The 27,356-nt window shown below is 42.8% G+C and overlaps 1 protein-coding gene and 1 long non-coding RNA gene across 5 annotated transcripts in view; one reads left to right on the forward strand and one right to left on the reverse strand.

Moving 5' to 3' along the window:
- LOC132896695 (uncharacterized) overlaps window positions 1-27,356 on the reverse strand; it is a 52,103-nt gene that overhangs the window by 1,496 nt on the left and 23,251 nt on the right. The window contains exon 3 of one of the 2 annotated variants that reach the window (XR_009656137.1): window positions 22,693-23,809. The exons of the other annotated variant lie outside the window; for it this stretch is intronic. This is a non-coding gene — a long non-coding RNA (uncharacterized LOC132896695). Of the gene's footprint in view, window positions 1-22,692; window positions 23,810-27,356 lie in introns of those variants that run through there. 2 annotated transcript variants of the gene reach the window in all.
- LOC132896694 (protein-glutamine gamma-glutamyltransferase K-like) overlaps window positions 13,366-27,356 on the forward strand; it is a 49,484-nt gene continuing 35,493 nt past the window's right edge. Inside the window, exons 1-3 of one of the 3 annotated variants that reach the window (XM_060937707.1) lie at window positions 13,366-13,509; window positions 25,393-25,652; window positions 25,763-25,954. In XM_060937707.1, the coding sequence (XP_060793690.1) occupies window positions 25,394-25,652; window positions 25,763-25,954 (451 nt within the window). In that variant the 5' untranslated portion in view covers window positions 13,366-13,509; window position 25,393. The other 2 variants (XM_060937708.1, XM_060937710.1) reach the window with 2 other exon arrangements.

Below are 27,356 nucleotides of genomic sequence, written 5' to 3' on the forward strand. Positions count from 1 at the left end.
TTAAATAAATAAAAAGCGCACAGAAGTTTGAACAAACCATATCAATTGACATGTAAAACATTTTTAAAATGCACAATATCATCTGAGACTGCACACAAAGCATTATTCTGACACCATATGTCTTCAAAGGTTTCAACATCTCCCATTTCTTTATAAAAACGAAAATCAATTAAAATTCTCGATTTCACCAAAGTAGCAAAAACCAGTACAAGGTCAAACCCTGAATTGTGTTCTACCTTGTTTCTCCTGCTGACATAAATAGACATTTTGGCCTGCCCAATGATAAAATTCAGCAGTTGACACTTATTCCTCTGCTTCATTGTGTATTTAAAACCAAGAATAAAAATTTCCATTGAAAATTGTTCATTAAAAAGACCAAACAATCTTTTTAAAATCGAAAATAAAGACTCTAAGCGTGTACAATGCATAAAAGCATGAAAAACAGTTTCTCTTTGTGTGCAAAAAGGGCAATCATGACTCACTTCAGGATTTAAAACACAAATAAAAGAATTGACAGCAACTGCGCCATGTAAAACTCTCCATTGCAAATCCCCAACCCTTTTATTTAATGGGGACTTGTAAAGTGCTCTCCAGTGTGGTTTGACTTGCTGTTCTACTTGTAGAACAGTACGCCATGGTGTATCCACTCTAGCTTCAAGGCACTTACTATTCAAAAATTTCACACAAAGATTATAAAATATTTTTCCAGACGCTCGACGTGGCCCCAGAAACATGACATCATTTTTCAAAAAAGCATTTGAAACTTCAGAAGATACAGTAAAACATGCTATTAGATCCCTCTCATTAGGACTAAGTAGATCCTTTTTGTACTGATCCAGCAACCTTAAACTCCCTTCTGTCAACTGGGACTGTAGTTCTAAAAGGAATCTTGCAGCTACACGAATGGATCTCATTCCCAGGTGCTCAGCCACTACCTCAGGATTCTCAAAACCTGGCCCTGCCAGATTCAAGAGATCCTTCAAAGTGATGATCCCAGTCTTTAAAAACATCTCAGAAAAGGAAGTAAACTGCTTCTCTTGTGTGAAGTCCAGGAGTGAGCCATATATAAGTGGCTCCTTCAGTAGCCAAAACAGAGAATCTGTATTATGTGGTCTATAGACCTTTAAAAAGTTCCAAACCTTAAAAGTATTCCAGTAAAAAACAGGGAATTTATTTAAATCCATCATGGAAGGGTTCATCCAAAAGAGGGTTCTGTCCAATCCCAGGCCCTTAAATGTCCTCAGGATCGCACAGGCCACAACTTTCCAGCTAGAGTCTACGGTGCCCTCCAGCAGTCTCTGTATGAATTGGAGCCTGAAGGCTGCAGTTCTACTTTGCAGGTGAACCAACCCTTGTCCACCTTCATCCTTAGGCAAAAACAGTACACCTTGTTGAACCCAGTGTAGACCATCCCCCCAAAAAATCAACTAATATTGATTGTACTTTGGACAGAAACTGTACAGGAGGGTCTATACAGGCAAGCCTATGCCAAAGGGATGAAGCCACTAGGTTATTTACTATTAGAACACGCCCTCTATAGGACAATTGCTTAACCAAGAAATTCCACCTACTGAGACGGCCCTTAATCTTTTCAATAGTTCCCTCAACATTTTTTTGTTTAAAACTTTCATCACCCAGGAAAACCCCCAGATATTTAAAACCATCCCTGGACCATGTTAAGCCTCCTGGGAGGCATGGTGCACCATGAGACCACTTACCAGCCAACAAAGCCACACTCTTCGCCCAGTTAACTCTGGCAGAAGATAAAATGTTAAAATCATCGAAAACTTCAACCATACTGTCTACATCCCTTTGGTTTCCAACCAGAATGGCCACATCATCAGCGTAAGCTGATAACTTAAAAGAACAAACACAATCAGGAAGAGTTATACCCTGCAGTTTGGCTCTCAACTGAATTAAAAGAGGCTCAATGGCCAAAGAATACAACATGCCAGAAAGGGGACATCCTTGTCTAATTCCCCTTAAAACTTTAAAAGGAGCACACAAGTCCCCATTAATTTTTAAAATACTTTCACAGTCACAGTACAGAACTCTAATTTTCTTTATAAAATCAAGGTTAAAACCAAAAGCAGTTAAAACACTCCATAAATAATTATGCTCAATTCTGTCAAAAGCCTTTTCCTGATCGACTGAGACCAGGCCAAAGTCCAAATTTAGAAGTTTTCCAATTTCTAAAATATCTCTAATAAAACCAATGTTATCATAAATGAGCCTGCCTGGCACACAATAGGTCTGATCAGGTTCAATTACATCTCTCAACACTTCCCTTAGCCTGTTTGCGAGAACTTTTGAGAGTAGCCGATATTCTACACAGAGGATAGATACAGGTCTCCAGGACCTTATGTCCTTCAGATCCCCCTTCTTAGGCAGCAATGTCAGGATTGCTCTTCGACAACTGAGTGGCAATCGCCCCTTGGCCAAGCTGTCCCTCAACACAGCCAGTAGGTCTGCACCTATTTCTGGCCAAAAGGACTTGTAAAACTCAACCGGCAAACCATCAATACCGGTGCTTTGCCACACTCCATGCTCTGGAGGGCTTTGTCCAACTCAACCAGGGTAATCACCCTTCCCAGATCCTGATTTGCCTGCCCAGAAACCTTGGGTAGATTAGTGAGAAAGGGACTGTCCGGAGCCTGCTCATAGGAGATTTCACTCCTATACAAATCCTGAAAGAACTCAACTGCTCTCCTCCGAATATCATCATGGTTGGTCAAGAGATTTCCATTTCCAGAAACAAGACCATGTATAAGCCTTTTCTGGCCATTTTTCTTTTCCAGATTAAAAAAGAATTTAGAAGGTGCATCCATTAATTCTGCACTCTGGAATCGAGACCTGACCAGAGCTCCTTGTGCTTTAATGCCCAGCAAGTCAGTTTAAAGATTCTTCTTTCTTTTTAAATTTTCCATATATAAACAATCTCTAGTGACTCCAGCTAACCTTTGGAGTTCCATTATTTCATTTTCCAAGGTTTTCATACACTGAGCTATGTCTCTTGTGACATGTGAAGTATATTGCTGACACAATTGTTTTATTTGAGCCTTGCCAAAATCCCACCATTGTTGCAAAGACTGAAAAGTGGATTTTGTGGTTCTAAAATCCCTCCAAAAAACTTAAAAACATCCCTAAAAAGAACATCATGTAGTAAACTAGTGTTAAAATGCCAGTATGCACTTTTGTGTCTGGTTGCATTTACATAAAAAGTGCAAAGCACCATACTGTGATCAGAAAAACCCACAGGTAAGATAAAACATGTTTTAAAAAAACCAAGCTGGTGTTTAAAACTATAAAATCGGTCTAGTCTTGCCAGAGAAAGCATATTATCATTAGCATGAACCCATGTATATTGTTTTTGATCCATGTGAAAATTTCTCCATACATCAGACAGATCATAGGTATTAATTAACTCAATGAGCCTCTTACGGGAAGGCATATGAGGCTCCATATGGTTCCTATCTATACTTAGTTCTGTACAATTAAAATCCCCACCAAGAAGTAAAAACTCTCCAGGATCACAATCCTTTAAAACACTATCTAAGATGCTTAAAAAAATTCATTCTCTCACGCCTATCTGTTGGTGCATAGACACAAACAAAGACAAAAAAGTTGTTCTCAAATTGTGCTCTGACTCTTAGGAGTCTACCTTTAATAAATTCATCAACCTGATACAAGGAAGGAATACAAGTCTGTGAAAAAATAATAGCCACACCACCACTGACTGAAGTGTTTTGACTTAAAATTGACAAACCCCCAAATTCCTTTGCCCAATCAGCACTATTATTAATGTCGGTGTGTGTTTCTTGTGCAAAAAACACATCAATGTTTTTTTCTTTAATTATTTCAAAGAGCAAAGCCCTCTTCATACCATCTCTTGCTCCATTTAAATTTAACGATGCAATCTTAAATTCCCCCATGAATAGGAAATAAAAGAAAAAATATATCAACATCATTTTAAGAACAAAACCGCGTCATAGATTTACTGACTCATATCAGTGTTTAACAAAGCTCTTAGCTTTGTGAGGAACTTATTCAGACGGTAACCCTCCTTATCTGTGAATTTCCCTTCAGCCATGTATGATTTAGTTTTTGCCATAAATTGATCAATGTCTGGAAAATATTCGTCAACTTTCACATTTCTCGCATTTTTAGTCCGTAACAAAAAACTCTTTATGTCTTCTACCGTATACTCGCGACTAGAGAAGCCGCTTTGCCGTAGACTGCAGGTCAAGCTGCATTCGGATTCACTCTCACTCTCGGCATCAGTAGAGTTGAGGTCAATCAACGGCTCTCTCTTTTTGGTCTGTGCCCCAGGACTAGGTCGGCCCCTTGTCCTCTTTCTACCTTTAGGGACTTTAAACGGATTTACATCCGTTTCCATGTTTTGAACCCCATCACCAGTGAGAACATTAAGCATTTCATCTCAGTTACTGGCTGAAACCACACTACTCTGTGAACTATCAGTGACGTCCACTGAAGGTCCAACTTCGGGTTCATCTTTTTCATCTCCCACCTTTCCTAAACAACCATCCTGATCAGACGGTCTAACACCGGCTTCTTCAACACTGGAAGGCTCTTGTTCAGGAGGCAGAGCCTCATTCGCACCAGCCCCTTCATTAGCAGGTGCCTTCTGCTTACTCGCGGGGTGTTCTTCCCCAACATTCTCCTTTTGCTCATTTGCCCTATCCCCATTCTCATTCTGCTTGTTTGTCTTATCCCCATTTGCGGAGCTGTTGCACTTTTCGGGACAAGCTCGTGCCAAATGGCCAGTTAACCCACAACCAAAACACCTCATCATGTGACTTGTGGCATAAATAACATAATTAAAACCTTCAACCTGTATGCTCAGTCAGTGCGTTTACATGCACATAGAGAGAATCGAATTTCTGCCGTTGCTCGACTGAAATCGAAGTTCAAAATGCCATGTATACACCTTAATTCGGCTGAAATTGAACCGAACTTGATTTCTCGGAATCGAGCTACACGACCTAGATTATGCGATTTCTGCCGAGCTACTTAGTGCATGTATACCCTATCGAGCTAGTAGTCGAGCTACTTACTGCCCCTTCTGGAAGTGACGAGTGATGAGACCACAAGCGGGAAACACAACAGCCTCGGTCGGCATGACAACAAATCATGACAACGGCATGAATCTTTTCTTTTTGTGGCATTGTTTGCACAGTTAAAATTTAGCTCACTTACTGTATCACCAAATACATCTGTACAGCTGTTGCATAGCTGTGAATTGTGTACATAAACAAGTCATTGTATCTGTGTGTGTGTGTGTGTGTGTGTATGTCCAACATCTGAAGAATGTCAATAAAAACAAAACAATTGAACTTTGTGTGTTTATTAAGACAAGTTAAATTGTAAGCAAAAAATATTTTTTGTAAGCAAAAAATGGACTTTAGAAAAATATACAATTGTGCAAAATAAGTTGTCTTACAAAACAGTGGTCTGCGCAGGACAGTTTGTAGCCATACAGTCTGTTAGAGCAAGCCTAACAGCTTGAGCACGGAACCAGTGTTGCCAGATTTTAAGTGCATTTTGGCGGATTTGAACATGTTTTGGGCTGGAAAACGTCAGCAGTATCTGGCAACACTATAGCTCTTCTTCATGACGACAACCAGAAGTGTACCAACACGATGGGGCATGTAGCGCCACTTGTGGCTCAGGTGCACAATGCACCTCACACAATAGCTCGATTTCACAGTTGCATGTAGGATTTCTCTGGCACCCCTGCTGGGACCCTTTGCTTGATTACCGACAGTAGCTTGATTTGGATGTGCATGTAAACGTACTGACTGTCAAATCCAAATCAGAGTCATGTAGCACCATATAAACATAACGCCTAAAAGACACCACATGTTTCAGTAAAGGAGATTTGCTCGCTATGGCAATCTTCCTGATCGGAGAGACCAGTTTACCATAGCGGGCTAGTGACTGCGTTAAAATGTCATCCGAAATGAAAGGTGGTACATTTGAAAGGATCACTTTCTTAGAAGGGGTAGACAACGGTAGCACCGAAGTGAAAACACCGTCAATCACCACCCCTTGCTCAACCATTAAATCTGCCAATTCTACCGTCTCCAAAAACAGAACAATTGCCTGGTTCATACGAGACGCGGACAAAATTTTATCATGCCCAACGATTTCACCTACGGCTAAAGTGCAAACTTCTACGCTGGCGGTGGATGCAATCTTAATCGCGTGCCGCCGCGTGAGGGAATCAAACTTCCCTCTACCTGAGGCAGACATGCTCCCGGCTTAGGAGCAGACGCCCAGGTAAACACAAAACAAACAACACACTACACTACACCTAAACAAACACAAAACAAACTACACACTTCACTAAACCTAAACAAACACCAAGCAAAAGCAAACAAACACAAAACAGGTAAACACAAAACAAACTACACACTTCACTAAACCTAAACAAACACCAAGCAAAAGCAAACACAAAACAAATATAAGTAAATATTTATATATAGCGAGAGAAATAAAGAAAAGTTAGAACACAGCACAGCAGCTGCACTCAAACACTCTATTCACTCACAACGCTCCGCCCACTCACTCCCAGCATCCACTCCGACAGAGAGAGAGAGAGAAAGAGAGACTCGCATATAAAGCTTGTTTTTAAAGTTTTTCTCCTCACATTCTGTTGATATCTTTATTTTTAGATGCAATTTGCCATCCTCCCTCTAGAAATGACACATTTGCTTGTTATAGCCTTTAATTAGACAGGCTGGTTTCAAATAACTAGTGTGATGTTCCTTAATTAAGCTTACTGTTTGAATTTGTATTTTGCATAAAGTCTAACTAGAGTCTTATTACGCTGTTATAATCTTGCTGTTGCAAGTGCAGAGCCTGCATATCCTAGTTATTTCAGGAATGCTTGTTAAAACAGAGGTCAGGAAAAAAGACGTCACAGGATAATTCATAGTCCAAAACAAAAAATGTGTGTGCACGCACGCAGATACACACACACACACACACACACACTTTTGAAGAAGGAAGGCAAAAGGTAATAATGAGCACATTAAAAGAACAGGAAGCTGTGACTAAATATGGAAAATGGGTAACAAAGAATATGATCATAAGACAAGTGAGGAGCAAAATGAGAAGGAGAAAAGCAAAACATGCTGGATCAACAGAGTCTCTTTACTAATTTTTCTTCATTTTATGTGTTGTCCTAACCAGTTTTTAGCCAATATTCAACTGATTGTGCTTTTATATAGCAGGAACTTCCAAAAACCCTGTGATAGATTGGCGACCTGTCCAGGGTGAACCCCATAGACATCCTAATACATAGGCGGAGAGTTGGCTGTTCTGACGCGAGAAATACGGTCGCCATCTTGGAGTGGTGAGAAAGCGCGAGATATCAAGGTACCGTCTATTATGGCCCTTTTCCACTACCCTTTTTCAGCTCACTTCAGCTCGCTTCAGCTCACTTCAGCCCGACACGGCTCGCGTTTCGACTACCAAAAAACAGCACGACTCAGCTCGCTTCAGCCCTGCTTAGCCCCTAAAACTCGCACCGTTTTGGAGTGGGGCTGAAGCGAGCCAAACCGTGCCGAGTGAGGCTGGGGGCGTGAGCAGACACTCCCCTGTGCACTGATTGGTGAGGAGGAGTGTCCTCACATGCCCACACACGCCCCGCGAGCACGCTGGGATCTGTAAACACCGCAAACCCGGAAGAAGGAGAATTACGAGAATTCTGAAGCCTTATGCGCCTCGCCTCATCTATACGCTCTTGCCAGTATCTGTTGGCGTTGTCAGTGACAACAAGCCACAGAACCAAGACCAGCAACACTAACGACTCCATGTCCTCCATGTTTATTGTTTACTATTCGGGTCGTGAGACTACCGCTTAAAAGCTCACTGATGTCACTGTTTGCGCCGCTTAATGACATCACGTGACGTCCACCCACTTTCGCTAACTCCACCCAATGTGTCCACCCACTTCCAGCCAGCACGGTTCAGCGCGGTTGTAGTCGAAATGCAACTCCAACAGCCCCGCTCAGCTCGACTCAGCCCGACTCAGCACGGCACGGCTCAGCCCGACTCAGCTGCGTTTGTAGTGGAAAAGCGGCATAAGTCTAGGGGGATTCAGTTTGCCCCTTTATCCATTAAAGAAATTAAATTTGGAGTGTTTTTAAATAATAACAAAATTGAATATGGTATTAATAATTTACTACTTTTAGGTAAACATTTTATTCACAAATGTCGTTTTATTTAAAACTAAACCTTATGTTACACACTGGAAGAATGACCTCAAGCTTTTTGCCAAATCTTAAAAGTTAGTTGAAAATAAGGATGTTGGTTATTTTATATCTTTTTTGGATGACTTTGATTTACTCGATTAACATATGTAAAGATAGTTAAGTAACCCCTTTCTTGTTCATATTTTTTACTTTATTGCTATGTGTGTGTTTTACTATTTTGATGTTTTGGATCTGTATATATATGGTGCTCTATTTGTTTGTATTTTGAATGTTTTGGGAAATAATAATAATAAAAAAAAGTACCGTCTATTACTGCACGACTGAAGAAGACAAGAGACAAGATGCCAGGCTGGTGCTCAGCGTACTCCTGCTCAAACGAGCGAACCGTTTCAAACAGAAGCAGGGGGATTACTTTTCACAAGTAAGATTTAACATTACCGTACTATTTTTTTTTTTTTTTTAAATAGTATATTACCAGAGCTGAGAAGGAGCTAAGAGACTTAAATTGTCATCAGGTAGTGGTTTCACGAGTGATGTTTTAATGTTGTATGCTAATATTATATATATTGTTATTAAATGTTTATTCATATACTACCTTTTTTATTTATTTACTAGTTTATTTATTTACTACATTGTTATATTTTTTATGTTTGACATTAATTTGCTATAAATAAATGTTTTGATATGCTTTAAAACAAGACAAAAAATGTTTGTGGTCAATATATGGTCATCACACATTGTCCTACATACCAAACAAAGTGCCCCACTCAACCTGAATACATCAGCTTTGCTGAAGGGGGGTCAGATTGTGTTGAAGGATGTAAAAGGCTCTTATAAATTCACTGACTAGATTAATTTCCCCTTTGATATGTTCTTAACAATCTAGTTAAAGAAAACATACACACATTTGAATCATTATAATGGATTTAGATTGTTAAAACCGCATTTTATTTGCAACAGATTGGTGGTTGTAGCCGATAGAAAAACGTTAAGCTGTTTATATCTAATGTATTTAGTATTACACTGAGTGCAGCGGATCACCACTCCAAGATGGTGGCCCCGCGTCTCGTCAGCGCTTTTAGAATTTACATTGGATGCTCCGTCTATGTATTAGGATGTCTATGGTGAACCCTGCCTCTCACCCAAAGTCTGCTGGGATTGGCTCCAGCTTCACCGCGAACCTGATGGGTAAGCAGTATAGATAAAGGATGGAGGGATGGAGGGATGATGAACTTCCAAAACTCAAAATTACATTTGTTCATGAATCAATAAACTCTGTAGAAATCATGATATTATATCTAATGTCATACCTGGAGACACTAAACTATGCCATCAAATGAGTGAATCAGGCAAAACAAATGACAACAAAAAGACAGTCATCTATTATTTCCTGCCCTATATACCAACTATATACCAAGTTTCAATATATTATTTGTCACATTTTCCAAGTTCAGCTGCAGGAAACCAACCCTACCTCTTTACACTGACCTCAGCAGCCCAGGGCATAAGCCCACCGGACCTTTGGTCCAAGTGAGCTAAAAATGTAAATTTATCACATTTCTTAGTATCAAAAGGCACATATACTGTACATTACTTAATCAACACATATACCAACTTTCAAGACCATACCACTCATAGTTTTCAAGTTCTGCTCTGGAAACAAAACCTACCCCTAAGACTAACCTGAGAGACTAAGTCTGAAATTTTTTCCATGGAAACATGAAAAATTAAAATTTCTCAAATTTCTTATTGTGAAAAGGCACATCTACATCACCTTGTTAACATGTATACCAAGTTTCAAATCCATATCATGAATAGTTTTGGATATGCTCTGGAAATGAACATTGGTCTTAGAAACTAAGTCAAAATCTATTTTTTATGTAAAAATTTGAAAAACACTTTTTTTTTCAAAAATCCAAAAAAGCAAAAGGCACCAGTTCACATGTTGCTTGATATGTATACAAAGTTTCATGAAGATATCTTTAGTAGTTTTAAAGATATGGCCTGGAAACAAAAATGTGACCGGACGGACAGCTGGATGGAACTCGTTTCTATATCCCCCGCCAAAGTTCGTTTGGGCGAGGGATAACAAATGCTGTATTCCTTCCACAAATTGCCTCAATATTCACAGAAGTGTGATGTAACTCCCAGTATTATATGTAGAAGGCAAGGCAAGGCAAGTTTATTTATATAGCACATTTCATACACAGTGGCAGTTCAATGTGCTTTACAGAAGTAAAAGCAAAACAGTAAACAATAGAAAATAAAATTACATAAAATAAATGGGGAAGAAAATTAATAAGAATTAAACAATAGTAGAAATAAAATAATAAAATGAGATAAAAGTTCAATTTAAAAAAAAACAGCAGAATAAAATAGAATAAAAGTTAAGTAAAATTTAAAACATGGAGAGACTGTAAAAGTAAAGAGTTTAAAACATGTAGAGATGGCAATATTAATAATTTAGCAGAAAGCATCTGAAAACAGCTTGGTCTTTAGTCTAGATTTGAAGCTGCCAACACCAGGAGCATTTTTGATGTCCTCTGGCAGTTGGTTCCATAGCTGTACTGCATAGTAGCTAAAAGCTGCTTCACCAGACTTTGTTTTAACAACAGGTTTTAACAGTAAATTTTTCTGCTGCGATCTGGTAGATCTGATTGGGTTAGGCCGCTGCAACATATCAGAGAGGTAATTGGGCCCTCAGGAGCAGGGACTCAAAATCACCATACAATGACTGTACAGGTAGCTTGGATTCTAATGCTTGACTTTTGTGTTAGCAAAGCCAACTTAAAACCCACAGTGAGCACAAAGGCAGTTAAATGATGTACTAAAGATGTCTTTCTCTGCTGTTCACAGGATGTCTTGGTTTTATGCACAATAAAAGTTGCTGATGCATCATTTCAGGATGTACAGTGGTGCTTGAAAGTTTGTGAACCCTTAAGAATTTTCTATATTTCTGCATAAATATGACCCAAAACATCATCAGAGTTTGACACAGGTCCTAAAAGTAGATCAAGAGAACCCGGTTAAACAAATGAGACAAAAATATTATACTTGGTCATTTATTTATTGAGGAAAATGATCCAATATTACATATCTGTGAGTGGCAAAAGTATGTGAACCTCTAGGATTTGCAGTTAACTTGAAGGTGAAATTAAAGTCAGGTGTTTTCAATCAATGGGATGACAATCAGGTGTGAGTGGGCACCCTGTTTTATTTAAAGAACAGGGATCTATCAAAGTCTGATCTTCACAACACATGTTTGTGGAAGTGTATCATGGCATGAACAAAGGAGATTTCTGAGGATGTCAGAAAAAGCGTTGTTGATGCTCATCAGGCTGGAAAAGGTTACAAAACCATCTCTAAAGAGTTTGGACTCCACCAATCCATAGTCAAACAGATTGTGTACAAATGGAGGAAATTCAAGACCATTGTTACCCTCCCCAGGAGTGGTCAACCAACAAAGATCACTCCAAGAGCAAGGCGTGTAATAGTCGGCGAGGTCACAAAGGACCCCAGGGTAACTTCTAAGCAACTGAAGGCCTCTCTCGCATTGGCTAATGTTAATGTTCATGAATCCACCATCAGGAGAACACTGAACAACAATAGTGTGCATGGCAGGGTTACGAGGAGAAAGCCACTGCTCTCCAAAAAGAACATTGCTGCTCGTCTGCAGTTTGCTAAAGATCATGTGGACAAGCCAGAAGACTATTGGAAAAATGTTTTGTGGCCGGATGAAACGAAAATAGAACTTTTTGGTTTAAATGAGAAGCATTATGTTTGGAGAAAAGAAAACACTGCGTTCCAGCATAAGAACCTTATCCCATCTGTGAAACATGGTGGTGGTAGTATCATGGTTTGGGCCTGTTTTGCTGCATCTGGGCCAGGACGGCTTGCCATCATTGATGGAACAATGAATTCTGAATTATACCAGCAAATTCTAAAGGAAAAGGTCAGGACATCTGTCCATGAACTGAATCTCAAGAGAAGGTGGGTCATGCAGCAAGACAACGACCCTAAGCACACAAGTCATTCTACCAAAGAATGGTTGAAGAAGAATAAAGTTAATGTTTTGGAATGGCCAAGTCAAAGTCCTGACCTTAATCCAATCAAAATGTTGCAGAAGGACCTGAAGCGAGCAGTTCATGTGAGGAAACCCACCAACATCCCAGAGTTGAAGCTGTTCTGTACAGAGGAATGGGCTAAAATTCCTCCAAGCCGGTGTGCAGGACTGATCAACAGTTACCGGAAACGTTTAGTTGCAGTTATTGCTGCACAAGGGGGTCACACCAGATACTGAAAGCAAAGGTTCACATACTTTTGCCACTCACAGATATGTAATATTGGGTCATTTTGTTCAATAAATAAATGGCCAAGTATAATATTTTTGTCTCATTTGTTTAACTGGGTTCTCTTTATCTACTTTTAGGACTTGTGTGAAAATCTGATGTTGTTTTAGGTCATATTTATGCAGAAATATAGAAAATTCTAAAGGGTTCACAAACTTTCAAGCACCACTGTAGATAGATAACTATGTTTGTACACAAGACATCAAGTTAAATATGGATACAAGAAGGCCTACAGGAAGAACGTAGACTATAATAACATAATAACTAAAATAACTGTAATAATAAACTTTATTTGGAGTGCTCTTTTCAAAGTTCTTTCTAAAGGGCAAGTATAAAAAAACATAATTGGTAATGTCACAGAATGTACAATGACAAAATAAAAGCAATAGTTCAAGAAAAAAATTGAAATATAAAGATCTACATGATAAAATATGAGTACAAGAATAAGCTTAAGGACATTTAAAAACTACAGAAATATGGAATAAAATCAAACATATGTAACTATAAATATCAAAATAGGGGAAGTACTTTTGAATTAATTCCAAATTATTTTTTCAAATACAATTAAAAAACCTATTTGTAATGTTACTAAATGAGTTAATGTTGCATCATTTAAAAAAAAATATTTTAAGTCCCTTTTTTTTCTTGATAAAAATCACAGCCATTATTTGATAAAAACCTTAAAGCGCCTGGCTGGACAATACAGAATGGGTGTGTGTGTGTGTGTGTGTGTGTGTGTGTGTGTGTGTGTGTGTGTGTGTGTGTGAATATAAATATACCCATGCACAAGTTGGAGACAGAAGAAGAAAAGCAGGCAGCACCAGCAGAGGAAGGTGTTCAGGACTGCTATTATAAGTTTTAACTCCAGGAAGAAACACACTGAATACAGTCAGATGTGAAAACTGCAGAAAAACAATCAGGTAAGAGCACATTTTGATTTCTGTTTCAGGGTCACTGCATTCATTTTCTTTTAAGATGAATTGAAATGATGATTTTGAGTAGCCTATATATCTACAAAGAGTGGATATGTTTTTATGAGTATGATCTGTGGAAACCAAAATCTTCATGGAGGTGTACTTGAAGTCAAATTTGAAATACAAGCTTGTCAGCAAAAATCAAGCCAATACTGTGATCATGTAAAAGCCACCTCATTTATTTTTAAATTGGAAAATGGCTAAATTAACTTATTTTATAATAATAATAATAATAATAATAATAATAATAATAATAATAATAATAATAATAATTATTATTATTATTATTATTATTATTATTATTATTATTATTACCCCTCCTAGAACTGCCACCTTATTGTGGTGGAGGGGTTTGTGTGCTTGAATGATCCTAGGAGCTATGTTGTCAGGGCATTACGCCCCTGTTAGGGTTTCCCAAGGCAGACAGGTCCTAGGTGACAGGCCAGACCAAGAGCAGTTCACCAAACCCCCTTATGGAAATTAAAAAATCAAGGACCGTGATGTCGCCCGGTATGGTGCAGCCGGGGCCCCACCCTGGAGCCAGGCTCAGGGTTGGGGCTTGTATGCAAGCGCCTGGTGGCCAGGCCTTTGCCCACGGGGCCTGGCCAGGCTCAGCCCGAAGCGGTGACGTAGGCCCGACCTCCTGTGGGTTCACCACCCACAGAGATAGCTGTAGGGGGCCGGTGCAGTGTGGATTTGGCAGCAGTTGAAGGCAGGGGCCTCGATGACCTGATCCCCGAACACAGCGGCTAGCTGTTGGGACATGGAATGTCACTTCGCTGGGGGGTAAAGAGCCTGAGCTTGTGCGGGAGGTTGAGAGGTACCGGCTAAAGATAGTCGGGCTCACCTCCACACACAGCTTGGGCTGCGGAACCCAGCTCCTCGAGATGGGCTGGACTCTCCACTTCTCTGGAGTCGCCCATGGTGAGCGGTGGCGGGCTGGTGTGGGCTTGCTTATAGCTCCCCAGCTCAGCCACCATGTGTTGGAGTTTACCCCAGTGAATGAGAGGGTCGCCTCTCGGGCGCTTTCGGGTCGGGGAGAGGGCTCTTGCTGTTTGTGCCTACGGGCCGAATAGCAGTATAGAGTATCCGGCCTTCTTGGAGTCCCTGGGAGAGGTACTGAGAGGTGCTCAGACTGGGGACTCCATTGTTCTACTGGGGGACTTCAACGCTCACGTGGGCGACGACACCTGGAGGGGCGTGATTGGGAGGAACGGCCTCCCCGATCTGAACCCGAGTGGTGCTTTGTTATTGGACTTCTATGTTAGTCACGGTTTGTCCATAACGAACACCATGTTCGAGCACAGGGGTGTCCATAAGTGCACGTGGCACCAGGACACCTTAGGTCAGAGGTCGATGATCGACTTTGTTGTCGTTTCATCTGATCTCTGGCCCTATGTCTTGGACACTCGGGTGAAGAGAGGGGCTGAGCTGTCAACTGATCACCACCTGGTGGTATGTTGGATCCGCTGGCGGAGGAGGAAGCCAGACACACCTGGCAGGCCCAAACGTATGGTGAGGGTCTGCTGGGAACGTCTGGCCGAGCACTCTGTCGGGGACGTCTTTAACTCCCACCTCCGGGAGAGCTTCTCCCAGCTTCTGAGGGAGGCGGGGGACATTGAGTCTGAGAGGACCATGTTCCCTGCTTCCATTGTCGATGCGGCTGTTTGGAGCTGTGGCTGCAAGGTCTCCGGTGCCTGTCGTGGCAGCAATCCCCGAACCCGGTGGTGGACACCGGAAGTAAGGGATGCCGTCAAGCTGAAGAAGGAGTCCTATCGGGTCATGTTGGCCTCCGGGACTCCTGAGGCAGCTGATAGGTATCAGCAGGCCAGGCGTGCCGCAGCTCGGGCAGTTGTGGAGGCAAAAACTCAGAACTGGGAGGAGTTCAGTGAGGCCATGGAAGAGGACTATTGTTCGGCCTAGAGGAAATTCTGGCAAACTGTCCGGTGCCTCAGGAGGGGGAAGCAGTACTCTGCCAACACTGTTTACAGTGTGGGTGGGGAGCTGTTGACCTCAACTGGGGATATGATCGGGCGGTGGAAGGAATACTTCAAGGATCTCCTCAATCCCACCATCACGTCTTCCATTGAGGAAATGGAGGCTGATGACTCAGAGGTGGACTCGTCCATTACACAAGCCGAAGTAACTGAGGTGGTTTGCAAGCTCCTCGGTGGCAAGGCACCGGGGGTGGATGAGATCCGCTCTGAGTATCTCAAGTCTCTGGATGTTGTGGGTATGTCTTAGCTGACACGCCTCTGCAACATCGCGTGGTGGTTGGGGACAGTGCCTCTGGAATGGCAGACCGGGGTGGTGGTCCCTCTTTTTAAGAAAGGGGACCGGAGAGTGTGCTCCAATTATAGGGGAATCACACATCTCATCCTCCCTGGGAAGGTTTACTCCAGGGTACTGGAGAGGAGAATTTGGCCAATGGTCAAACCTCAGATCCAGGAGGAACAATGCGGTTTTCGTCCTGGTCATGGAACACTGGACCAGCTCTATACCCTTCATAGGGTGCTCGAGGGTTCATGGGAGTTTGCCCAACCAGTCCACATGTGCTTTGTGGATCTGGAGAAGGCATTTGACCATGTCCCTCGTGGTATCCTGTGGGGGGTGCTTCGGGAGTATGGGGTTCGGGGCTCTTTGCTAAGGGCTGTCCAGTCCCTGTACGAATGGAGCAGGAGTCTGGTTCGCATTGCCAGCAGTAAGTCAGACCTGTTCCCAGTGCATGTTAGATTCCGGCAGGGCTGCCCTTTGTCACTGGTTCTGTTCATAATTTTTATGGACAGAATTTCTAGTTGCAGCCAGGGGCCAGAGGGAATCCTGTTTGGGAATCACAGGATTTCATCTCTGCTTTTTGCGGATGATGTTGTCCTGTTGGCTTCTTCAAACCAGGACCTTCAGCATGCACTGGGGCGGTTTGCAGTCGAGTGTGAAGCAGCTGGGATGAGAATCAACACCTCCAAGTCTGAGGCCATGGTTCTCGACCGGAAAAGGGTGGCTTGCCCTCTCCAGGTTGGTGGAGAAGTCCTGCCTCAAGTGGAGGAGTTTAAGTATCTCGGGATCTTATTCATGAGTGAGGGAAGGATGGAACATGAGATCGACAGGCGGATCAGTGCAGCCTCCGCAGTGATGCGGTCGCTTTACCGGTCCATGGTGGTGAAGAAGGAGCTGAGCCAAAAGGCGAAGCTCTCAATTTACCAGTCGATCTATGTTCCGACTCTCACCTATGGTCATGAACTTTGGGTAATGACAGAAAGAACAAGATCGCGGATACAAGCGGCCGAAATGAGTTTCCTTCGCAGGGTGGCTGGGCGCTCCCTTAGAGATAGGGTGAGAAGCACAGTCACTCGGGAGGAGCTCGGAGTAGAGCAGCTGCTGCTCCACATCGAGAGGCATCAGCTGAGGTGGCTCGGGCATCTCTTTCGGATGCCTCCTGGACGCCTCCCTGGGGAGGTGTTCCAGGCATGTCCCCCCAGGAGGAGGCCCCGGGGAAGACCCAGGACACACTGGAGGGACTATGTCTCTCGGCTGGCCTGGGAACGCCTCAGTGTTCTTCCTGAGGAGCTGGCCGAGGTGTCTGGGAAGAGGGAAGTTTGGGCTTCCATGCTCAGACTGCTGCCTCCATGACCCGGCCCCAGATAAATGGATGAAAATGAGATGAGATTATTATTATTATTATTATAGGGTGGCACAGTGGTGTAGTGGTTAGCACTGTCACCTCATAGCAAGCAGGTTCTGGGCTCAATTCCAGTGGCTGACGAGGGCCTTTCTGTGTGGAGTTTGCATGTTCTCCTCGTGTCTGCGTGGGTTTCCACCGGGTGCTCCGGTTTCCCCCACAGTCCAAAGACATTCAGGTTAGGTTAATCGATGGCTGTAAATTGACTGTAAGTGTGAATGGTTGTTTGTCTGTATGTGTCAACCCTGCGATGATCTGGCGACTTGTCCAGGGTGTACCCCGCATCTTGCCCACAGTCAGCTGGGATAGGCTCCAGCTTGCCCATGACCCTGCACAGGATAAGTGGTTTTGGATAATGGATGGATAATAATTCTTGGTAGTCCACTGGTTCTGATGATAACTTCTGTGTTCTCATGGGGGGTGGGAGCGGCTATGGCTCCGTATTCCAAGACTGGATGCACACAGGTGCCCACATGTACTGCAGCAATGATTTGTTGTCTGGACCATGATAGATGTTGTCCCGTGACATCTCTCCCTCGCAGCATCAAGACGCAGTGGCCTATCCTCCTTGAAAGTGCGTATTGCTCTTGAGATTAGCCCCTTCCAAGCTGTCCTGTCTGTAGCATATACAGTACCTCTAGTTGGGATGGCTGGATGCCACAAAACTTGAGATTGTTTTTCAGAGTGTCCTTGTATCTCAGTTTAGGCCTTCCCCTTCTCCATGAGCCCAGCATCAGCTCTCCATAAATTAGCTGTCTGGGAATACAATTATCATCCATCCTAACTACATGCTTATCTATTGCTTATACCCAATCTTATCTGCTTTCAGCTCTCTGAGACAGCACCGGCCTCGGCCAAGGCCATTGCTGGGACAACATCTCCCCCTGAAGGTCACTGCTGTGAGACGCTCTTGCATTCTTCGCATTCCTTCCCCCACTTCCTGCGGTCGCCGCTTTCACCCCCAGTGTGACAAGCGGGTGTGTGACCAGGCCCTCATGGCTGCAGGAGCGGATGGCTGCTTGCTTGCTCTGGGTTACCTCTACCTCCTCCCCTCCCCCCCTCATGTCCCGTGTTTTCATGTTGTAAAGTGTACTTGTGTTTTTTTTGTGCTTATGTGCTGAGGTTTTTTTTAAATGTTCCCACACTGTACTTCTCACTGGAGCATAGGGTGGGGGTTGCTTTTTTCTCCTCTCCTTTCCTCATGTTCTCTGTAATTTCTTTTTTCCCTGTCTTCCTGTCCTGTCTACTCCCCCTCTGTTAATTATGTGTATGTATGTATGTTAGGACAGGTTGATGGTCAATTTCACTGGTACAGTGATAATAAAGGGTTTGTTCATTCATTCATTCATTCATTCATTCATTCATGGTCAGTCCAGTGAAGTTGGGCTTTCAACAGCATCGACTCAACACTTGCTGAGTGGGCCTTGTCCAGTACTTCCTGGTTGGTGATTTTGTCTTGCCAGTGGATGTTCATGATCATGCACAGCGACCTCATGTGGAATTGTTCTAGCTGCTTTATGTGTTGGCGATACAAGGTCCATGTTTCACATCCATAGACAAGTGAAGAGATAACTACAGCTTTGTAGATCTTGAGTTTTGTGGACAGTCTTATGCCTTTTTGCTGAAGGACTTTTAGTCTGCCAAGTGCCTTGCTGCTTGTGATCTTTTTGTCCAGTGATCCATCTGCAGAGATTGTGCTACTGAGGTATGTGAAATGCTCCATGCTTTTTTCCATGAGGGCACAGTCATCTGCAAATTAGGCTTCCAGGATGAGTCTCTCTACAGTTTTGGTTCGGGCAGAAAGACAATGGAGGTCAAAGATTGATCCATCTGACGGATGGATGTACACACCCAGGTCAAGGTTTTTCACTGTGTGGAGCAAGACTTGTATGAAGAACAGGTTGAACAGCACAGGGGCAAGTACACAGCCTTGCTTTACACTGGTGGAGATGTTGAATGAGTCTGTGTAGTCAGCATGAGAAAGAACTTGTCCAGTCATGTTGTCATGGAACGTATAGTGGAGTGAACTTGCGTGGGCAGCCCAGTTTGGTGAGGATTGTCCACAATGCCTCTCTGTTAACAGTATCAGATGCCTTTGTCAAGTATATGAACACTGTGTATAGGCCCATACGTTACTCGATGCACTTCTCTTGTACCTGTTGCACAGCAAACACCATGTCTGGTTGCTTTCAGAGATGTTGGTGATGAGCCTGTTGAGGAGGATGCAAGCTAGGATTTTTCTGGCATTGGACAGTAAAGAGATACCTCTGTAGTTTCCACAGTCTGATTTTGCTCCTTTGTTCTTGTACAGTGCTAATATGATTGCATCTTGAAGATCTATTGGCATATGTTCCTCACCCCAGAGGGTAAGGAGAACATCGTGGAATGCTTTAAATGCTGCAGTCCAAGGAATGCCTTGTACAGTTCTGCAGGGATTCCATCCTTCCCTGGAGCTTTACCACAGTTCATCTGCTTTATGGCTGTCTTCACCTCTTCCTCACTGGGTGAAAGGTCAAGGACCTTCTGAATTGTCCCCTGGGGGATCTGCTGTAGGGCTAACTGATCAACTGTAGATGGCCAGTTAAGGAGTTGGTCGAAGTGCTCTTTCCACCTTGCCCTGATTCCCTCCTTGTTCTTGATGATGGTTGTGCCATCAGTTGACATCGGGGGGTGCTGTTCTACTTCTAGAGGGGCCGTAGATGGCCTTGATGGCACTAAATAGCATTTTGTAGTTGTTGGTATCACTATGTGGTGCATAGTGCTGCACTTCCTCAGCTTTCTGCTCCCACCATTTGTCTTGCATGTTACAGAGCTCTCTTTGGGCCCTGGCCTGGTAAGCTTTGTATCGGTCACGTCGTGAGGTGCAGTTTAGGTAGTTTTGCCAATCAATGTAGGCCTTTCTCTTTTTTTGTCCAGGAGGGCTTGTACAGCTTCATTGTTTTCATCAAACCAGTCTTGGTGGGATTTAGTCTTTTGACCAATTTCTGCCTTAGTTGTCTCTGTGACAGCTTCTTTGAACTGGTTCCACTTTTCCCCTGGTCCACCAGTTAGAGGTCCCAATGCCTCTATCTTAACATCAAACCTAGTTTGGAATTCCTGCTGGTATTTGGCTGAGAGGAGTCTAGCTGTGTTGAAAGTCGGCCTTGTGAGCTTTGGGTGCTTGTGGTGTTGGGGGACTATGTGGACATTGCACTTTGCTCTAACAAGTCTGTGGTCCATCCAGCAGTCTGCCCCTCGCATTGCCCTTGTGATGAAGATGGCACTGCTGTCACGTTGACTGATGATGACATAGTCGATAAAATGCCATTGTTTAGATCTTGGGTGCATCCATGTTGCACTGTAAAACCTGATAAGGTCACTGAGCTCAAAAATTTTATTGAAACCGATTACGTAAAAATTTTTGAGGTAAGTAACTTAAATTTTTAAAGGTAAGAGTTCTTAAAAATTACACTATAGTTACACTTAATTGTAATTTTTAAGAAATCTTACCTTAAAAAATTTAAGTTACTTACCTCAAAAATTTTTACGTAATCGGTTTCAATAAAATTTTTGAGCTCAGTGACCTTATCGGGTTTTGCAGTGTGTCTTGTATTTATCTGCCTGTCTGAACATACCGGTAGTGTTGATTATTGTTAGGTTGTACTCTGTACATTTGTTCAGCAGTAGGAGTCCATTGCTGTTTGCCTTTTTGACTTCATGCTTTCCTATCACTCCTTTCCACTGGTCATGGTCTCTGCCAACTCTGGCGTTAAAATCACCTAGTATAAGGAGCTTGTCAGTGGCAGGTGTGGTGCGCAATAGGGTGTCCAGGTCAGCATAAAATTGCTCTCTGGTCTCCTCTGTGCTTGCCATGGTGGGGGTGTATACACTTATGATTGTGATAAAGCGCTTGTTACTGATGGGGAGGTGCAGCTTCATAAGCCTTTCAGTGATGACTGTAGGAATACTGGGGATCTTTTTTAAAAGATTGGTTTTGATGGCTAAACCGACACCATGTATTCTGTCCTCATGTAGGGCTTTTCCTTTCCAGAAGAAAATGTATCCACTACCTGTCTCTTCCAATGATCCTTCTTCAGCAAGTCTAGTTTCACTGATTGCTGCAATGTCTATGTTGTATCTTGATAGTTCACTTGCAATAAGGGCTGTTCTCCTCTGAGGTCTGGAGACATTGCCTCAATCCATGAGGGTACGTATATTCCATGTACCTATAACTAGATTCTTCATTTTGCATTTGAATCACCCTCAGGGTGGGTAAACCCACCTGCCGTGGAGTGCTGGCCGGGATGGTCTGGGCAAGCTTTGTTTGGGCCACCTTTTCTAGGCCCCTCCCTAGTTAGGGTGAGCAGTGCCATCCTGAACAGGCTGCTCAGTTGCCTGGGATGCTGCCAGGGTTCTCTGTTCCCTGGTGTGAAGAGTGACAACCACTGGTCCACAGGCCACCCACATGTAGGCTTGTGACTAGGGCCTCCAGTGGTTACCTCCATCTGTCTCTTCCGCCATGCCCCCATCACTGCAGGACTTGGGGTTGAGTGTTGATGGCCGGGTGAGTGAGTGAGTTCACAGACACCTGCATGTGAGTTGTTTTAAGTGGAAGAGCCATTGCACGGGGGCAATCCCACTCTCTCAGCAGAAGGAACCTTGACCCAGTGGCACAGAGACCGTTACACCTGGAGACCCCTCCTGCTGCAGTGGATGACCAGGACTCTTACATGTCCCACCATGTTCTAGGCGCTCCACAATGCCTGCTGACACTGCCTTTTTGTCCATTGGGCCTCGTTGGTACCTCATCTGCCCAGTCTGCCGGAGCCAGTCTTCACATACCTGGGTGGACAAGCCCTAAATCACCGAGGGTTTGAGACCCATCAGCTACCCTCAGCAAGTTTAGCCAGCCAGTCGAAGCCATTGCCCAGGGTGTGGCCGCTGTTGCATGCAAACAGCTACTTGGAGCCAGAGGTGAGAGCTGAGTGCCAGATGAGGACCATTTACAAGTGAACTACTCTCCAGAGCATGACATGTCCCACCGTCAGAGGTACTACCCCTCTCTAACACCCCATAATAATAATAATAATAATAATAATAATAATAAATCAAATAAAAATTATAATGCTGTTAAGAAAAACTTTTTAGTTCATTATTCCAGCCCTGAAATCTTCAAATATTTACAGCTCATTAGATTATCTTTTAGATCTACAACCTGCATATGCATTCTGTAACTCCCCTGTGCTTTCTCATCTCATTATCTCTAACCACTTTATCCTGTTCTACAGGGTCACAGGCAAGCTGGAGCCTATCCCAGCTGACTACGGGTGAAAGGTGGGGTACACCCTGGACAAGTCACCAGGTCATCACAGGGCTGGCACATAGACACAGACAACCATTCACACTCACATTCACACCTACAGTCAATTTAGAGTCACCAGTTAACTTAACCTGCATGTCTTTGGACTGTGAGGGAAACCGGAGCACCCGGAGGAAACCCACGCGGACACGGGGAGAACATGCAAACTCCACAGAGAAAGGCCCTTGCCGGCCACGGGGCTCGAACTCGGACCTTCTTGCTGTGAGGCGACAGCGCTAACCACTACACCACCGTGCCACCCCCTGTGCTTTCTGATTATATTATATATACAGAATAACACGCTGCATGCAATGCTGTAATAGGAAAATCATCACTGATGGTTTGATGTGATGAAGCAGAGTTACAGTTTTTCCTATAATAACATGTCCCAAAGTGTTTTATTCCTCTTCTCCTACAGTAATTTGCCAATGATTACCTTATTTTACTTATTAAAGAACATACACTTTTGATCCATTTATAATTACATTTTATATTGTGTAACCTCCATGAAACAACTTTGTTCCTGTTTTCAATTACATTACAGAAGTTCCCTCACCAGTCTCTCTTTTCTTCTCACTCCTCTGTCTTAAAGACTTTCTGAATGCACTGACACTGGAGACTCCTTCCCTCCTTCCATTTATTAGTTTTAGATAACGTGCAACATTCGCCATACAGGTTTGTATGAATTAGCATATTAAATTGAATACATGAATATAAACCCATGATTTGCAGCTGTAATTCTGCCAGAGGTGCTCACTCACTTTCAGTAAGCGGTTTATCCTGGTCAGAGTCATGGTGAATACGGACTTTATTCCAGGAACACTGCACAGGAAGTGGAAATATACACTGGATGGGACACCAGTCCATCACAGGGCACCATGCACACTTATTGGCAATTTAGTGTAGGCAATTTTGTGATGTTGGAGAATAATATTACATACATTAAAGTGTTCCATATTATAAATCTCTGGCATATGTGGCCATTTTGACAGCTCCAGCCATCAAAGTTTCTAGGATTATTATAGATACTGGATTATTACAGAAGTTTTCTCCTCTCAACCATTCACACCTATGGGCAATTTAGAGTATCCAATTAACCTAACCTGCATGTCTTTGGACCGTGGGGGAAACCGGAGCACCTGGAGAAAACCCACACAGACACAGGGAGAACATGCAAACTCCACACAGAAAGGCCCCCTTTGGCCATGAGGTTCGAACTCGGAATCTTCTTTCTGTGGAAAAAAAAAAAACAGCACTAACTACTGCACCACTACAGAACCCATAACTCTGTACTACTACAAGCTAAAACATTATTTAGTGCCTCAGGTCTAATGTACTGTATATAATCAGAGGAGGAATCACTCAAGACTTTAGCTATTGTAATTATGTTGTTCTTTTGGGGATCTGGGACATGCAGTACAAAAGATGTGGCAGTTGAGGTGGGGAAATATTTTGAACACTTTATAAGAGACCCAGATAGCAATATTAGAGTCAGGGTACCAAATTCATTACAAAGTGTTCCAACAAATTATGTAGGCTATAAGTGTAAATGTAAAAATAAATTAAGAATAATTGAAGTACTGCAAAGCAAATAGATTGTGTGCTCAAAAATATCAGACAAAGCAGCAATAATCTGTCCTCCCAGATATTACAGAGGCTTGTAAGAATTTATTGGGAAATAATAATCTAATGATCTCCTGAGTGTTTAAGTCGCAAAGATAAGGAGGTGGAGAGATGAGGAAATTGTGTAATGTAGCACAACAACTATGTTCATCCTTTGTGTACTGGCTCTTCACAGTCATGAGATCAGCATTCCTGTGAACAAGTACAAACATGTGACCAAACTTGAATACAGACCTTCTTTAATTTGATGCTGACATTTGGTATTCATAACATGGCTTTGCCCCAAGCAAGAAACCTGCTCATGCTCTCCTGTCCTAATCAAAATGTGAAAAATGTTGTGTTTGCATTTCTCCATAGAGAAATATTGCTCAACACTCATAGTATCTTGAAACGCAAATTAGGATAGGTATGTAAGACTGATGAGTTATAAATGCCTAAATCTCACTGCATAACAGCTGCAAGCACTTTATGTAATGTCTTACACATTTCCATTCATATATTTGGTGGGAATTACTGTTAACAGAAAATAATCAATTTGAGGCAGTAAAAGTAAGTCTGCTTCATGACAGGTCACATCACTTTACCATGCCGCTGATTACTTTTCATGCCTTGAATACAACAGCATTCACCTTGAATATGAAAGCAGTAGTAGATCAGCAATTAAGGTTTTGTCCTAGTGACCAGAAACTTCTGAGCTCCAGTTGCCGGACTGCCAGAGAACCACTTGCTGGACCAGTCTCATGTCCTTGTGATTTTCCATCCATCCATTATCTGTAGCCGCTTATCCTGTCCTATAGGGTCGCAGGCAAGCTGGAGCCTATCCCAGCTGATAATGGGTGAGAGGCTGGGTACACCCTGGACAAGTCGCCAGGTCATCGCAAGGCTAACACAAAGACACAGACAACCATTCACACTCACATTCACACCTATGGTAAATTTAGAGCCACCAATTACCCTAACCTGCATGCCTTTGGACTGTGGGGGAAACCAGAGCACCCAGAGGAAACCCACACAGACATGGGGAGAGCATGCAAACTCCACACAGAAGGGCCCTCGCCAGCCACTGGGCTTGAACCCAGGACCTTCTTGCTGTGAGGCAACAGTGCTAACCACTACACCACCATGCCGCCCTCCCTTGTGATTTTCATCTGTTGATTTTTCTTTTCTCTTACTTATATTTTCTCTGCCTCAGCATGCCTGGCGAAAGCATCAGGAATCGGGTCGGTCGCTGGCCAGGTGTTACACTATGGGATGATGAACCAATGAAGGTGGATTTGGTGCCAGAGAACAATAAGGAGAAAGAGGAAGGGACGTGTCAGAGGTGGTTTCATAAAATATGCCCATGCTGCTATCGTCTTGCCAACAATGAACCTGATGACACTGGCACTGAGATCACTGTAGGGCTAGAGGATCACAGTGAAAAGCCACCAGCAGAAACTACTGAGACAAATGGTGAGGTGCTGAATGCAGTGCACTATGGGAGATGTAGTTTAGACCACTTAATATAATTTTATGTGACTTGTTCTCAGATATAAACTACTGTCTCTCTCTCTCTCCTCCAGAAAATCTGTTATCAGTGCACTCCATAGACCTCATCAAGTCCAAAAAAGGTGAAAACCGCCTGAATCATCACACGGAGCATTACCATAGCAAAAACCTCATCATCCGCCGAGGGCAGACGTTTCAGATGTGGATAGAGCTCTCACGACCTTTCGACCCCAAAACTGACAAACTACACCTCGAGCTCAAACTTGGTGAGTTTTATTATTCAATGTTCATCCATTAGTCAGTCAGTACTCATGTTTTGCAGACTGCTGTATATTCAGTATGTGAAAGAGGCACTTTTTATTTAATAAGCTGATGAACAGAGCACACTATAATTAGACGTGTCATATCACAATAATTTTCTAACAACCTGATGTTAGCATATAGCCCCATTTAAGTAAACGTAATAATTACACTTATTTATAGAGAATATTACAGTTTTATCAATCATTGTTTATTATGAATAGAACTTGTCTAGAATGAGAATTATAACTCTCTGTTCAAATTCAAAACATGTAAGATGCACTGTCTAATGTTACATTAGACAGTGCATCTTTAAACTATGACTACTCAAACAAAAGCCCAGGCAAACAGACAGAAATATGAAAAAAATCCAGTTTTTTTACATATACTTTGACAGCTCAACTAGTGACTCTAAATTGCTCATAGGTGTGAATGTGAGTGTGAATGATTCTTTGTCTCTGTGTTAGCTTGACAAAATAGATAGATTTATCTGCCCTAGTTGTACCCCGCCTCTCACCCAGCGTCAGCTGGGATTGGGCCCTGCTTCCCCCCCACCCCCCACCCGCAATGGATAAGCAATATACATAATAAATGGATGGATAGAATTATGTTTCAATAATTATGTCGTAATTATACCATAATTAATAATACAGCCATCATCCATAACTGCTTATCCTGTGCAGGGTCGCAGGCAAGCTGGAGCCTATCCCAGACTATGGGCGAGAGGCAGGGTACATCCTGGACAAGTCGCCAGATCATCACAGGACTGACACATAGAGACAAACAACCATTCACACTCACATTCACACCTACGGTCAATTTAGAGCCACTAATTAACCTAATCTGCATGTCTTTGGATCTTGAGGGAAACCGGAGCACCCGGAAGAAACCCACGCAGACACGAGGAGAACATGCAAACTCTACACAGAAAAGCCCCCGTCGGTCGCTGGACTTGAACTCAGAACCTTCTTGCTGTGAGGCGACAGTGCTAACCACACCACCGTGCTGTCCATAATTAATAATATACAATAGAATTTTAAAATAATAATTAATAATGAAATGTGTGTGTGTGTGTCCACTGTAGTAGACACTTACAGTAATAAGCATGTATAATTATTGCTGGATCAGAGCCGTGGCATTATTTTTAACACGACAGGTAATCTGTGTAAGGAATCTATGCAGAGTGCAGGAGTGTTGTGTATAATTTTTACTCAGTACTCTTGTTTCCACCATGTTATTGTTTATTGTAGCTTTGGGTATGTGAAAGAGAAGGAACAAAACAGGGTGGAGTTCAAAGAGGAGGGAAACAGTGTAGACATGGGCAATGCTTGTTTTCTTAAGCACTCCTTGCTGACACAGGATTGTAAG

Source organism: Neoarius graeffei, chromosome 13 (genome assembly GCF_027579695.1).
Source record: "Neoarius graeffei isolate fNeoGra1 chromosome 13, fNeoGra1.pri, whole genome shotgun sequence".
NCBI lineage: Eukaryota > Metazoa > Chordata > Actinopteri > Siluriformes > Ariidae > Neoarius > Neoarius graeffei.